General features: G+C 39.8%; 1 protein-coding gene across 1 annotated transcript in view; it reads left to right on the top strand.

Moving 5' to 3' along the window:
* Positions 1–16,100, top strand: part of col7a1 (collagen, type VII, alpha 1) — a 166,336-nt gene that overhangs the window by 89,620 nt on the left and 60,616 nt on the right. Inside the window, exons 84-88 of the mRNA XM_055221855.1 lie at positions 23–55; positions 1,197–1,259; positions 3,518–3,553; positions 4,354–4,434; positions 4,992–5,060. Coding sequence (XP_055077830.1) covers positions 23–55; positions 1,197–1,259; positions 3,518–3,553; positions 4,354–4,434; positions 4,992–5,060 — 282 coding nt within the window. The remainder of the gene's footprint in view (positions 1–22; positions 56–1,196; positions 1,260–3,517; positions 3,554–4,353; positions 4,435–4,991; positions 5,061–16,100) is intronic.

Raw genomic sequence — 16,100 nt, 5'->3', positions numbered from 1 at the left:
ATGAAATGTTTTGTTTTTTCAGGGAACTCAGGGAGAGCCAGGCGTTGGAGTACCGGTAAAACAACTATACCTCAAAATAAAAACAACATCATACAAATTCTCATTACTATATCCACAGTTGCTACTAGTACTACTATGACTGCTTCTGCTGCTACCAGTGCTATAATATTTGCAATTCTATATTTGCTCTTGCTATTAACTATTACAAAAAAAAACTACACAGGTGTGGGTAGAGTCGCCAAGTAAGTGTACCATTATTTTACTTTATATTACTCAAGTACCAAGCTGTTACTACAGTACTACCACCACTAACAAAGACACTAACTAACACTCCCTTAGTCCTTTTTACACAGTCTATGTTTTTACGTATATATTGTTTGTTTTTGTTTTTTAACTCAATGGCGAGGCTTCCTACTGTAAGAAAGAAAGAATTTTAGTAATACTATGCTACAAAGCCGGTTAAATCTAATGCATAATATACGACTCCTTGTTTAAACTTTTGATTGACCAAAACAGATTGTCAATACCATGGCCTTTTTCTGCACAGATGATGATACATTTTTATAATAAGCTTGTACAAAAATAAAGCTTTATATAAAAGATAAATGAGTTAATATAATGTAATTTTATAACAGCTCAATTTGGAAATGGAATGAAAAAAGAAATGGTAAAATGGTAAAAATGTGATTTATTAAAAAAATAAATAGATACAAGTAAGATGTTGGATTTTACCAAGAATGTTTTATTTGAAGTTCAATCCCGATCTCTATTGCTGCTATTTCTTATAATGATTTTCTTGCAAAACTGCTGCTACCCCCTCTGCTAGGGGTGGGGCAAGAGACAGTTTCCACGACAACAAGACAAGATTTTTACATAATTTATAATAAAGAAATTGTGCGGTTAGTCCACAATTTTGGCCTTATTTTATGTTTCTGTCATTGTACAACTGCTTTTTGGAACTGTGACTTTGTAAGAGATATATCACACTCGTAATCTTAAAACTTTCCTCGTGTGTGCAGGATCTTGGGGCAGTTTTATTTTGTGAGATCTTGTGGCATGAGACCTTGTCCCATCCATAGCTGCCACTATCGGTGCTTGGGGTGGACCATTGTTATTCCAGCTGTGTTGTCGGTTGATGTGTGTACAGACATGTAATAGACCTAATGTTCCTCTTTTTTTCATTCCTCTTTGTGCAGGGTCCCCCAGGTGCCCAAGGGAGCACAGGTCTGCCGGGACCCCCAGGACCTCCCGGGGCTGTGGTAAATGTCCTCATAAATCACTGCTTTTCTCTCTGCTCAAACATTTCTTTTCATGGAATTCATTATGATTCTCTTCCTCCCTCTCTCTCGCTCTCTCTCACTCACTCACTCACTCTCTGTCTCTCCCTCTCTCTATCCCTATCTCGTTTCCTTACTTCTCCTCTGTCTATCTCTTTCTCTGTCTCTCTCTGCCTTTCTGCCTCTACCAACTTTCTTGTCTTTCACTCTTTCTCGCTCTTCCTCTCACTACCTGTCTCTTTCCCCTCTCTTTGTCTTTCTATCTTTCTTGCATCTTAACATTTCTCTTTTTATCTCTCTTCCTGTCTCTCTCTGTCTTTCTATCTATCAACCCCCTTCTTTCTATTTCTTTCACATTCTGTCTTTTCACTTCCTCCCTCACTTTCTCTCCCTCCTCCTCTTTCACTCCCCTCTTCCTTCTCATTCTCTCTATCTGCTTCTCCGTATTTCACTCTTTATGACTGTCTTGTATTTTTTTATATTTTTTCTCTCTCTCGCCCTCACTCTGTCTTTCAATACCTTTCTTTCTTGCTTCTTTTTATCTTCATCTGTCCCTCTCTCTCTCTTTCTATCTATCCCCTTTCATTCATGCACTTCTTTCACATTCTTTCTGTCTTTCTCTTCCTCTCACTTTCTCAATCTTCCCTTCTTTCACCCCCCACTCTCTCCATCTCTGTCCCTCTCTCTCTCTTTCTATCTATCCCCTTTCATTCATGCACTTCTTTCACATTCTTTCTGTCTTTCTCTTCCTCTCACTTTCTCAATCTTCCCTTCTTTCACCCCCCACTCTCTCCATCTCTGTCCCTCTTTATCTCTTTCTGACTCTCTCTTCCCCCCTTCTCTTTCTCGCTCTTGCGCTTTCACTCCGCCTCTCTCCCTCTCTCATCTTTCCCTTTCTCTCTCTGTATGTCCCCCTTCATTCTATTTCTTTCATCCCCTTCTTCCAATTGTCTGTCTTTCTCTTCCTCTCTCACTTTCTCTCTCTCCTCTTCTTCCACCCCCACTCTCTGTCCATCTCCCTCTTTATCTCTCTCTCTTTCACTCTTTCTCTCTCTGTCCCTCCCTCCCCTTCTCTTTCCCTCTCTCTCTTGCTTTTTCACCCCCCACCTTCTATCCCCCTCACCCTTCTCTCTCCCTCTCTTTCACTCTCTCTTTCTCCTCCTCTCCCTTTTCACTCCCTCTACCTCTATTTCCCTCTCTCACTTCCCCCTCTCTCCCCCCTTCTCTCCCTTCTCACTCCCTGTCCCTTGCTCTTTCACCCCCCCATCTCCTCTACCTCTTTTTCCTCCCTCACTTCCCCTTCCCCCTATCTTTCACTCCCTCTCTCCCTCCCCCTTCCTCTCTCCCTTCTCACTCCCTCTCTCTTGCTCTTTCACTCCCTGTCTCTCTCTCTCTCTCTCCCTCTATTTCTCTCTCACTTCTGCTCTCTCTCCCTATCTTTCACTCCCTCTCTCTCTCCCCCCTTCTCTCCCTTCTCACTCCCTCTGTCTCTTGCTCTTTCCCTCTTCGCCCCCCCCCTCTCACTCTCTATTTCCCTCTTCCACTCCCGCTCTCTTTCTCTCTCTTTTACTCACCCCCTCCCTTTCCCTTCTCACTCCCCCTCTCTTGGTCTTTCGCTCCCTCTTTGCTCCCATCTCTCTCCCTCTATTTAACTCTTTCTCTCCCCCCTCTCTCTCTCCCACTCTGTCCCTCTTTCTCTCTCTTCCTCCCCCTCTCTCCCACTCTGTCCCTGTTTCTCTCTCTTCCTCCCCCTCTCTCCCACTCTGTCCCTCTTTCTCCCTCTTCCTCCCCCTCTCTCCCACTCTGTCCCTCTTTCTCTCTCTTCCTCCCCCTCTCTCCCACCCTGTCCCTGTTTCTCTCTTCCTCCCCCTCTCCCCCACTCTGTCCCTCTTTCTCCCTCTTCCTCCCCCTCTCTCCCACTCTGTCCCTCTTTCTCCCTCTTCCTCCCACTCTGTCCCTGTTTCTCTCTTCCTCCCCCTCTCTCCCACTCTGTCCCTGTTTCTCTCTTCCTCCTCCTCTCTCCCACTCTGTCCCTCTTCCTCCCTCTTCCTCCCCCTCTCTCCCACTCTGTCCCTGTTTCTCTCTCTTCCTCCTCTCTCCCACCCTGTCCCTGTTTCTCTCTTCCTCCTCTCTCCCACTCTGTCCCTGTTTCTCTCTTCCTCCCCCTCTCTCCCACTCTGTACCTGTTTCTCTCTCTTCCTCCTCTCTCCCACTCTGTCCCTGTTTCTCTGTCTGTGTAGGGTCCACAAGGCCCTCCAGGACTCTCCGGGCAGGTGGTGAGTACTGCACAAACCAAACACCAAATCGGAAAAATAAAATGATTTGGAGCTCGGCCATTTTTGAAACAAAGTAATTAAGGGTCTGAAAATGTGTTTAGAGAAATGAGTGGTGCTTTTATCGCCTCGTAATGCGGAAAATTATGAGGCTGGTTGGTGATTGGTCAAGCCTTTTTCTAGTGAGTGGTTACCCATTAGAATGAATAAATGTCATTTCTATTTTCCTGCACTGCCTCTGGCCTCGAGCAAACCCTGTATTGAAAATCAAAATCAGTTCGTTTGAGTAACATGTATTTGATATACGCTGTGACTAATGCACTGTATTATGTTATTACTTGGTATATGATGACATGTAATCAACGGGATTATAGAAAAGAAAAAAAATCTAACCATAAGCCCACAGTAATGGTGTAGCTGCATACTGAGCACTGTTTGTATGGTTTAAGCTAATTTACAACGTCAGCTGACCAAGATGCTTCGCAAAAAAAGTAAAAAAAAACAAAAAAACAAACATAAACGAATATACAGATAACACAGTACATAAGAAAATACAATAAAACACCAAGATATTCTGTCTAGTATTAAATGCCAGGGAGAAGAGGTGGGTTTTCAGTCTACTCTTAAACTGCAATAAAAACTGAGGATCTGACAGGCAGAGGGCGCTGTTCTATAATCTGGGTGCTGGGTCTACTGAACATACATGTTAAATGCTACAAAACAATAGAAATACATGAAAAGGATGTTTTTTTGCAACCCATGAACTATAATCTCTGGTTTATATTGTAATGCGTCTGTTACAGGGTGAAGCAGGTAAACCAGGGGTCCCAGGTCGAGATGGGGTCCCAGGTAAAGAGGGCATCCCAGGACTCCCCGGAAAACAGGTACATTTACATTTAAAAACATAAATTATGCATTCTCGTGGCTTTAATTCACTTTTACCACCTTGGGATAACTATTTCACATTTTCTGTCTTAAATTAATGTCTTAAAATAATGTCTGCATATGTTAAATGTACTTTACCTCCGTTTCCCATGAGGCATTTAGGCACTGGAGTTATGTTACTACAGCCGTACATTTGTTGTGAACACAGTTTGACCACAGAATGAGTCCGATGATGATTTATGGGCTTAAAAAGTGCGTAGGAGAACTTTCATCTACGGCAGAATTACAGACCATATGCCAGTGGATCATTTTGAGCGCTCAGACTGTTTTGGAGTAGTAGATCAATTAAACAAGAGTGAATGAAACAAAATACAACTGCAGCTATGTTTTTGACAGGAGGGCACAATAACATGATTAAAAGTTCAAAAAAGTTTATTTTGCTTCGTATGCACACTTTAAAAAATAAATGAGTGTCAGAATAAACCTGCTTTTGTCCACTGTGAGTTTGCTTCTACGTACAGTCTTTGTGTGTCCTTACTTTGTTATTCCTCTCCAGGGCATCGCAGGCCCCCCGGGACTGGCTGGTCTGAAGGGAGAGCAGGGAGACAGTGGTCCTCCTGGGAAGGTGAGGGCAGCAACACTCTATGGACAGTGAAATTACTTTGTGACATTGACATTTTATCAGTAAATACATGCAACTTGCTTTATTTCACCTTCCTTATTAGTTTCAAGGGCTTTTCTGGGCCTATAGCAGTGGTATGATGAGTTGGCCGTGTAAATCTATCATTAAAATATTACAATTTGCTTTTATTAGAGGACAATTTTGGTGAAATGATGCCATAAAATAGCAAAATAGTCCATGTTTATAGCCATGTCATGAAGGATTTTTAATAGAATTCCTTATTGCCATTAATTTGGTTGGGTTTGTTTTTCCATGTGATAAAGTAAAATTTGCATAGATATACTGTATAAAAGCAGCTCTTAGGGTCAAAATGAGACTGCTGTGTGCTGTCTACATCTAATTAAATTTTACACTCACACCTGCATCTGTTTTTAATGTTTTGACTTACTTATTTGATTTATTAGTTTTTTGTTTGTATTTTTTCTGTATTTTGATCAGGGCACCCATGAAAAAAGAGTCTAAGGGCTTTGATCGGGTCTTCCTGTATAAAAAGCGATGAAAAAATAAATAAAATTACAAGCATTTTTATCGCCAGTGAACCAGGAAGTACAGCCAGTGAAGCAGGGGAGTAGACGGGACAGAATTGGACCTTCGTCCTGTTAATTTATATTAGAGGGGGCCCATGTGAGGCTTCTTGCCCCAAACTTTGTCGATGGGCCTGGCTGCAGGGCTGTTAGCATGCTAGTTGTTGTTAGCAATGGCGTGACAGAAAAACTCTGCTCTGGCTTTTTAAAGTTGTGAAGCGCACTTATAAATTGAATTAAATAAATGAATCACTGTGAATAATTATTATCGTTGGAATACATTTGGAAAGTGAGGATTAATTATGAACTACTGCAAATAATCTAGTTCTGTTTTCAAATTTTAAGAAAGTAAAAATTAAGTATTAATCATCTGGTCTTTCTTTAATTTATTTGAATAGATTCTTTTTTCAGAGCAAGGATTAGTTTATTTTCATACCTGATAGAGTGGTCATGTGATGTTTCTGTGTCGGTCCGTTCAGCTGATTAAAACAGATTTTGACACTATCTTACTACTGGTGGAGGCAGACGACAGCGCCATCTACAGTCCTACTTCTTCAGGACAGTATCCCAGGTGTGTGAGAATTTAAAAAACAGCATTTTTACTCATGTGGCCACTCTGAGGAAGACCCCTAGTGAGCAGTCGAAACTGTCAGGTATGAAAACAAACTAAACCTTGGTTTGAAAAAAAGAAACTATGAAAATAACACCATAGAAATTTGACATTTAAACTCTACATTTTATACTGCTGTCAAAAAACATGAGTTACAAAGTCATTTCAGTGAGTCTTGTAAATCTCAGTTGGATTGAAGTCACATGAAAAAGCATAGTCAGGGTTTAAAGAAAAGAAAGAGTCACTTTTCAAAGTCAGTAAGGACATTTTTGTGATGTGAATTTGATGGTTTGTCTTTCAGCCGACTTGTGTGAGATGAGGCTCTGAGGCCTTTGTAGCCGCTGCCAGCTTAGTTTTGCTATTGTAATGCCTCATGTCTCACCAAATGTTGTTTCTATGGTTCTGCCAGTTCAAAAGCTTCACCAACTATTCTGGCTTGAGATTTTGGCCACTCCAGACTCGAGCAGGACAAAACGAGGAAAATATTAACAGTCACTTTACTAATTATTGGAAATTGTTGAAATCCTCAGCCACTAATTGGATATAATTTTAGCCAAAGTAGTGTTTGTTTACTAATTAGACTATTGGTGGGTTCACACTAGACTATATCAAAACTGAAACTAAACTGTGAGCAAACCCAGAACTAAACATGGACTAGACCAAGACTAAACCAAGACTAAACCAAGACTAGAAAAGGACCAAACCAAGTCTACATCAGGACTAAACTGGGCTCAAATGCAGATCAAGATCCTTTTGTGAACGCTGATTCACGATCTAAACTAAAAAAGAGCAGAAATGACCTTTATCTGGACATTTCTATTGTTTACATGTTACAGAACTTTAAGGATATATATAACAGGGTCAGTCCTACACACTAATTCGGGCCTTCTCTGTATAAATGCTGATAAAATGAAAATGCAATTAAAGTACTAATACAAAATGACTAGAGCAACGTAGGTTCATATTAAATGTATCATACCGTTACACTAAATATTACGCTTTGCATATAAAGTATAAGATTGGAACATTTTGCCACTAGGTAATTCCAATTTTAATCCCAGTTGCAAAAGCTTTGTAGAAATGTCAACTAATCTCAAGGTTTATGGTTCAATTCCTGTTATTAGCTTTCCATACCGCTGCGTCCTTAGGAAAAACACTCCCCCACCCTGCTTGTATTGCTGCATTAGTGTGTCAGTGTGAGGATTGGATAATTAGTACGTGGGCATGTTGACTGGTATTACTGTTATGTCAGGTTTACTCAACATTGCAAAACCACAGACGCACATTAAATATCTCTCTCACCGTACGTATATTACACAGGGCTGTTGTATTTAGCCAGAGCCCAGGGGCAGAGCTTCATTCTCAAACTCATCACTGGACTAAACGAGGGCCTGATGTGAAGCGTCCCACAGGGTCCTGGTCATTCAAATGGACCTCGGGCAGTTTTATGTCCGAATGCTGCGGTTGGATATTGCTCTGTGACTATGTGCCCAAAGCTATATATTTGTAAGGCATTCTGGTAACACTGATGGAAAAGTATTCTGAAGGGAGTGGAATAGTAATGACAAGTAGAGATTGATATACTAAAAATGACTGCTATGGCAACAACATAAATAATCTTGTTTTCCCTCTTATATTGATCGATCTCAATCTCAATTGTGTTTATTCTTTTCAAAACCAAAATAACATTGGCTTTAAATATTGATTGGTAGAATATAAAAAAGACAGATCGGTGCCATGAAACAGAACATAAATAAAACACACACTCATAGGAAAATTGCATGTCTATTTTGTTTTATTTCAAACCCTCAAACATTTCAAATGCTCCGTTCAGGACGGCAGCGGCTTCAGTTCTGTTGTGTCGTTAATATTATTTAGTAACTTTGTTGTGACCTTCTCCTGTAGAAGAACAAAGACGAGACGTATGGATGTGGTGGAGAAGTACATGAAGTTAACTGTTACGAGGTGCAGAGGATGCAGAGGCTCGACTTAGAAAAGGTGCAGAGGATAGATTTAGAGGAGGTGCAGAGGACAGCCTTGGAGGAGGGGCAGACGATGGACTTTGAGGAGGTGCAGAGGATGAACTTAGAGAAGGTGCAGAGGATAGATTTAGAGGAGGAAGGTGCAGAGGATAGATTTAGAGGAGGTGCAGAGGATAGCCTTAGAGGAGGTGCAGAGGATAGACTAACAGAGGATAGACTTTGAGGAGGTACAGAGGATAAACTGAGAGGAGGTGCAGAGGATAAACTTAAAGGAGGTGCAGAGGATAAACTGAGAGGAGGTGCAGAAGATAAACTGAGAGGAGGTGCAGAGGATTAACTTAAAGGAGGTGCAGAGGATAAACTGAGGAGGTCCAGAGGATAAACTGAGAGGAGGTGCAGAGGATAAACTGACAGGACAGAGGATAAACCGAGAGGAGGTGCAGAGGATAAACCAAGAGGAGGTGCAGAGGATAAACCGAGGAGGTGCAGAGGATAAACCGAGAGGAGGTGCAGAGGAGGTGCAGAGGATAAACCGAGAGGAGGCGCAGAGGATTAACCGAGAGGAGGTGCAGAGGATGTCCTGTGGCGTGTCTTGGAGGAAACAGTCGAGAGGAAAAGGAGGCTTTGCTAAATGAGTGTTGAACGTCGCGGTGCTGATTATGAAAACATCCTCTAGTGTTTTGTGAATATTTGGAGGAGGGATTAGGCAGTTATTTAAAAACTTCAGCTGTCTCAAGTGTTTATCGCAGTTTATTAAGAACTGACTGCTCCAAACGCTCCAGGGAATGAGAGTTTTTTTTATAGTTTGCTACTAGTTATTTTTGTCCAGCCAACCATTTTGTGTGTACAATATCTGGTGCAGTTCAGATTTAGTCTTACATAAAACCTTAATAGTTGTGTATTAAGGTTTGAGTCTTCCGTGAATTGATTTAAACAGGTTTTGGCGCTGTCTTTCTCACAGTGGAGGCAGAACGACAGCGCCATCTGTAGCCCGACTTCTTCAGGACAGTATCCCAGGTGTGCGAGAGTAAAAAGGCCCCCTCGTCCCGATTTAAAGTCCCGTGGGCGCGTTTCTGTATTTCCACTGCGTCTTTAATCCAGAGACGATGTTTGTTGTCCTCTGTCCCCATGATCTTTGCTCCGTCCCAGTCCATAAAGTGTTTTTTTTCTTTTGCAGTGATCCAAAATGGCTGATTTGAGTTGTTCCTGTGTTGTTTTTTTGTGTGTTCTGTTGCTCGTGTGCGCACCTTCACTGTTTCCTTCTCACATTCTGTCCTATATTCCTTTTTCCGTGCACTGAAAGCCCTCCCTGTTTCCTCCATGCATGTTTTACTGCGAGACATGCAAGGTATTTCGTACATGACTTTACATTTGTGCTCCGGTTCTATTTTATCATAGAAAAAAAAATGCTTCCAAATATGTTACAGGTTTGTCTCTACAATCCCATATGAAACAGTTTTCTCAGATTCTTGCATTTAGGACAAAGCATTTGTGCATTTAATTTAGTAAAGCTGCAACAATATGCATTTACAACCACAATGAAAAAGCCATTTGAATGAGAGCAATCAGCGATTTGTGAAGGTAACAATAATATGGGTAAATTAATGTTGAAATATCTGGAAACGCATCTGATTTTTGTATCGGTTTTGCAGTTATACTTCAGTCTGCGTACATTGTTTCCAAAAATACGTGTTATTAAGTACAGAAAACATAAGCTGTTTCTTAATGAGCTCATTGTTAACACTGGAGAAGAAAGATTGTTCCACTAGTTCAAATAGAGCATAACTGATAGAAACCGAGCCCCAGAATATTACATTCCTTCATTATTATTTACTGAAGGATGAGTCAGTGTATCATTTTGACAGGCCTAACTGCAATACTTTGAAAAAGAGTTTAATGAAACATAAATCTTTCCAACTTCAATAGTGTCATGATACTGAAATTTCAAGCTCAATTTCAGTACTAAGGATTACCCTCGATACCTGTTTCAATACCACAGAGATCATAAAACATGCAGGACATTTTCAACACAGAATAATAGTACTTTCTTTTTTATACCATGATGTCTAATAAAGTTTAAGATCTTTCTGAAAATATTAAGGGAAGTTGATATTATGTCCTGCTCAACTTATCAACTTACAGCTCGACTTATCATTTTATTACTTTTGTGGTATTTATTTATATATAAAAAGGTAGATTAAACAAGTCTGTCTTTAGATACGTACCTTGTTACCTAGTTTTTTTTTTCTGCATAAATACTTGTTTTTGCATGAATCCCAGCGCGTTTAGTCTCATGAATGCCGTTTGGGTCAGAGATATAGAGATACATAGAGATGCGTAATATCTTTTAGAGCTTTTGCCACGCCCCCTTTCGAGTTGATTAACAATTTCTTCCGTCGACTACAGCCCTAGATTTCATCCCCTTGACGACCCCAGTGTTGATTGTCTCTTCCCACGCCTCACATCAGACGTTATAACCCCAGCCCCTTAAGTCTAACCTCCGCCCTCCCCTCATTCCCACGGACCACCTTGTTTTTGACACCCAAAGGTGACCGCATGCTGACAACATGTGTTAATAGACACTGGCTTGGATTGACGACGCTCGTGCCAATTTCTGTCAATGAGAATCGTATTTTAGTCTAATTTTAGAGAGGTGAAGGTAAAGTGACAGACGAGGTCATACATATTTATAGCTATATCAATGGAGACAAATTACTGCTGTGTTTTGAACCAGGGTTAATGTAGGGAACTATAAAAAGAGCTCTGTTTGTGTTTGATTTGAAAGGTTTAGAAGGTTACTATTTCTTATCATTTTAATTCGTTTAGAGGTCCTGTATTACACAAAATGGGATTCTTTTGAGCTTTAAGTCATGTTATAATGTTGTTACCTCCTCAAAAACAGACCTGGAGTTGTGTTTTGTTTCATTCACACATGTTTGAGTAATCCTGGTTTATCACTCTGTCTGCATTTCCAAAGCTTTGCAGGGTTTGTGTGTTAAACAGCGTGAATGAAACAAAAACACAACTCCAGGTCTGTTTATGATGAGGAAACAACATAACGTAGATCAGAAAACAGTGTAATATGTGTAATGTTTAAAAATGTATGTATCAGTCACTCTTCAGATGTGCTGTCTAACCTTTGTTTAAATGTTACTTCATTGAGGCCTCATTATAAGACAAAACAAAATGCAATTCAAAAATAAACAATACAAGGTGATAAAACGTGTCATAAACCGCTTCATTAAAATCACCAGTGTATCTGCTTTCACTCCTTATTTCATAACCTTATAATCTTAAATGTTTTTAGCTGGAATAACCCTTTCAAATAAGAGGAACAATGAGTAAAATGGTTGTGTTGTCTTCAAAGTACAATGTGCCCCCAGTGCCTCCAGTCTAACAAAGCCTTTTTCAAACAATGTATTAAACTGTTTCACTTTTGCGTTCACGAGTGGCACTTTGGGGCTACTTCAGCGTGTTTACTTTACACGTTTCAAATACTGAATTGTACAGGACAACACAGCGCTTTTCCTGCTGAGAACATATAAAATAACTAATACTATTTTATCTGTGTAATCCCTCAGGTGTGATCCATAGTAAAAAGAAAAAAATCAGACCTGTTTGTTTACAGTTTCTGTTTGTTGGCGAGGTCTGCTGAGCTACATTAAGTGTGAACTGTGCCTGAGTCATATTTCACATAATCATTCAGGCCCTTAATGGATGCTCTCACACCTTTTAGCATACTGGCTAGCACTATTGTTTTCCTTGTTTAGGTTTAGGTCTCACGTCAGTTTTGGTACTTTCTCTTATGGAGTGGCTGCTTTGTTTCTCCACTATAACGCGCACTGCAATCCTCACGACACTGAATGGAGCAAACCACACTGCTTTGTTTGTGGCTCGGGGTTTTGTCCTTTGGGTGAACCAGTTTCTGTCTGAAAGTTTAAGACAGAAACAGGTTGAAGATACCAACATACAACTCTTAGCCAAAGAAAAGAAATAGTTTGAGAGGAGAGTTAAAGAAGCTTTTTTTTTTTTTAGGAGAGACAATCCTTCTTTGAACAGGAACAGGGGCCTTAGACATCATCTATCTCCTATTTATAACTCCATCCTCAGACCTAAATCTAAACAAGGAAAACAATAGGACTAGCCTTAGTGTAGATCATCAAACCTAGCCAACAAACAGAAACAAACAGGTGTGTAAGTTTCAGAGTAGTTAGCTCCTCTGTTCAGACAGAGTCCCGCAGGAATCTGACCAGAACTGAAGAAGTGGCTTTTTTTTTACTATTACTACTATTATCAAAGTCATAACCTGCCCCTCCTTGTTTCTGTTTGATTCATTCATTTATTTCTCTCACATATATATTTAATCTTCCATAACAGTAACATTTGTCATGCAGGAGACTGAAGAGGCTTAGGCTAAAGCTTATTATCAGGCCTGACCTTTTGTACCTTGCTGTGATAGTAGAAATAATGAAAAAAACAGGAAAAAGGAAACTTTATAATAACAGTTTCAAAGTCTAATGTAGCAGATAATGGTCAGAATTCATGTATGTACACATTCATAATTCCAGTTCATTTGTCTCTCTCGTAGATTGATATGAGTAGCTCTCTGAATAGAAAGCACAGATGTGTTACCCATCCCCAAAAGCTCTTCCCTCTGCACGTTTTTCACAAACAAAATAGTCTTTCCACTAGATAGACTGAAGTTCGTCGGTATTACCGTGTTAGTTTTGGTTTGTTCATCACTGGCTTTTCCCTAAACCACAATACTGCCCTGTGATTGGTCAGTCTCACTGGTACAGGACCTATCACGTGCAAAAGGCGTATTCTGGAGTTTGTGAATAATAATAATAATAATACACACAATAATCACAGTAATTCATTGTACTATCAAAGCTATAACTGTTCCTGAAATCTACCCTTTAAATTTCATGTTTGTTCTGATTTTCTTACATATTTATTACAGGCAAAGTTAATAATTCAGGCGTCTGTATTGACTGGCCAGACTAGAACATTTCCTTTCATTTTTATTTTATTACAGAACGCGATTAGCAACCTGCTCATGCGTAACCCATGCAACCGTCCTTGTCTTTTAAAATATCCTGTATGTAATGTGTCGAGCGTGTTTCGTCGTGGCTTAAAACATCAAATCATTGTCGTCTTGCGTGTATTGCATTCTACACCTGTACCTCCAGCTAATACCACGGGGACAAAACACTGCTTTGAGGTCTGATTATTATGGGCTGCCTACCTACCTCACAGCGTTGAATTGAAATAACAGCAGCCTTTGTTTGTTGATAGTACCAGCCATGAATTATGTATTGTGGGCTTGCAGTTATAAAAAAACATTGACACAAATTGCGATGCGTGTTGGACAGGATGCCTTGGACGGGGTAACACTGTCAGGGGGTGGAGGGGGGTGATTCATAACAGGGTCTGGGTTTTCTCTCACACACACATACACACACACACACACACATTAATAGGTGACAGCAGCAGTTGATAGGTCCACAACTGTTGTAATATTTCACACGGAGGAGCAGGAAAAGAGGGTGTTTGTCACAAAAACGGAAAAGAAATGGCTGAAATGTGAATGTGGCGTTGTACAGTGGAGGAGACAGAGACAGATAGCGTCTTCTACTACAGTTGGGTGTATATATATATATGAGGAGACAGTAGCTCAGTTGGTAGAGTGTTCGTCTGGCGTTTGGCGGTGTGAATCCCACTCCCGACGTCAATTTCCCACAGGTGAATGCTGCCGTGTCCTTGGGCAAGACACTTAACCCACCTCACCCACTACACTGGTGTGTGAGTGAATGTGTGTGTGAATGGATAAATGGGTGAGTGGTTCCTTGATGTAAAGTGCTTTGAGTGCTTTTGAAGGTGGAAAAGTGCTATATAAAAGTGTGACCATTTACCATTTGAACTAGTGGCCTGCAGTGTTGGGAGGAGTACTGTAAAACACTGTATTAATTATAGAATACTGAATACCTCATGGACCAATTAAAGTACTGTAGAATATTTTCACATTGAGTTGCATTAATTAATAATACTTGTAAAAGTGTATAAACATGGCAAAATGTTTTAAAGGATAAAACTGTACTGTCTGTTATGTATTTAGATGACTTTATGTGGGTACTTTTTCTTCGTGTAATATTTGGTTATTTTTCTGTACTACAATGAGATTTGAGCTGTAGATGGTTGAATCGTTAACTTCTATGGCTCATTATAGAAACAAACAAACTACTTAAGTGTTGTATTTTGCAGCTCATGTTTTTTTTTTTTAACTATATCATATATTTAGAATACTTTTTGGGGGATAATTCTGCTTTGTGGTTTGGTTTTATTATGGTTGGTTTCAGTGTGGGCGACAGTGGCTCAGTGGTTAGAGCAGTGGTTCCCCAACCCGAAGGTCGGAGAATCACTTCCCGCTCAGATCAAGTTCTGTCGTTGTGTCCATAGGCAAGACACTTCATCCATATTGCCGAGTATGAAGGTGGTTGCACAGATTGGCAGTCTCGTTTCTGTCAGGGCAAGTGTAAGGCATTATTATCTTATCTTTTATCATATATATTTACTTCAGCAATATATCATACTTCAAATTTTGCTGCAGGCCTATGTTTATCAAAAATATAAGAAGTTTTTTCTCAATATCATGCAGTTTGATGACAAAATTTTGTGAATAAGTATCACAACGCTTTGAATATTACTAAATGAAAGAGGAACTGTATTGGAATACTCAAAAAAAAGTGTATTCTGAACATAGACTGTATAAATGGGCTGCGCTTCTGGCTCCATCCACCCAATTCACTTTACATTAGGAAACTGTGGCTCCTCTCTCTGTAACTGCTGGCTCATCATTCTGGTTGTAAAATGTTCGTATTAACCAACTCTACATGATCCTGGTCCACATGATTGACAGCGCTGCTAAGCCGTACCAAACCAGTGGTGCGGGCAACATCTTCGCTCCAGATTGGTTCTTTGGTTGCTATGATACTCGCAGGCGAAATTCCAAATGTGTAACTCTGCTGCACATTCACCCGTATAACTGTCGGCCTTGTATTGACTGGAGCCAAACGCTGTGGGTGACATCACACTCGCTTAGTCCACTTCTTTATACAGTCTGTGAATCTGAATAGTGTTATTTCCCATCTTTGTGACCCTGGGGAATGAATAAGGCAGTAAAAGTCTGTGTATATTTAACAGTTAACTCATGATCTACTGCAGCTAAATGCTCTTCTAGCTCTTTATAGTAACTGGATTGTCTCAATTAACCTTGTTCGGGAACTTGGCTGGAGATAAAAATCTAATCTTGTTATCCTCCTATGACGACATACCATTTAATTAATTTTCTCTTGAATATAAAAAGACACTTCTTCATGCTCTGAGTGAGTCAGGTGGATGTAATCAGTTTCAATGAAGTGTGAACTTTCAGAAGAAGCAGATGATGATCCTAATGACGTTAATGAATGAACCATGAAAAAATAGGAGAAATAGACAATTTAGCTCCAAGAAAATTGAGATATTTATTAAGGATACATTTTTTATATATATATTTTTTCTATTTTTGAGTCAATAACAATATCAGATATTTGGCCTACTGCTGTGGACGGTAACTGATATTTGCAGATGCCGATATAGCAAGACACAGAAATGTATCTTAAGTTGAGGCAAAGATCACATTCACTTTTCACGTTTCTAAAAATAATAACAAAATGTATTTATCTGACATATAAACAATTTGCTAGGTGTTTGTGTAAACCTACAGCCATATCTCTCCATTATGACGATATTCAATATTGAATATATATATATATATATATATATATATATATATATATATATATATATTCAATATCTATCCATCCAT

Source organism: Periophthalmus magnuspinnatus, chromosome 5, assembly GCF_009829125.3.
Source record: "Periophthalmus magnuspinnatus isolate fPerMag1 chromosome 5, fPerMag1.2.pri, whole genome shotgun sequence".
NCBI lineage: Eukaryota > Metazoa > Chordata > Actinopteri > Gobiiformes > Gobiidae > Periophthalmus > Periophthalmus magnuspinnatus.
Note: the sequence above shows the minus strand (reverse complement) of the source record. Positions and strands in the feature narration are given on the sequence as shown.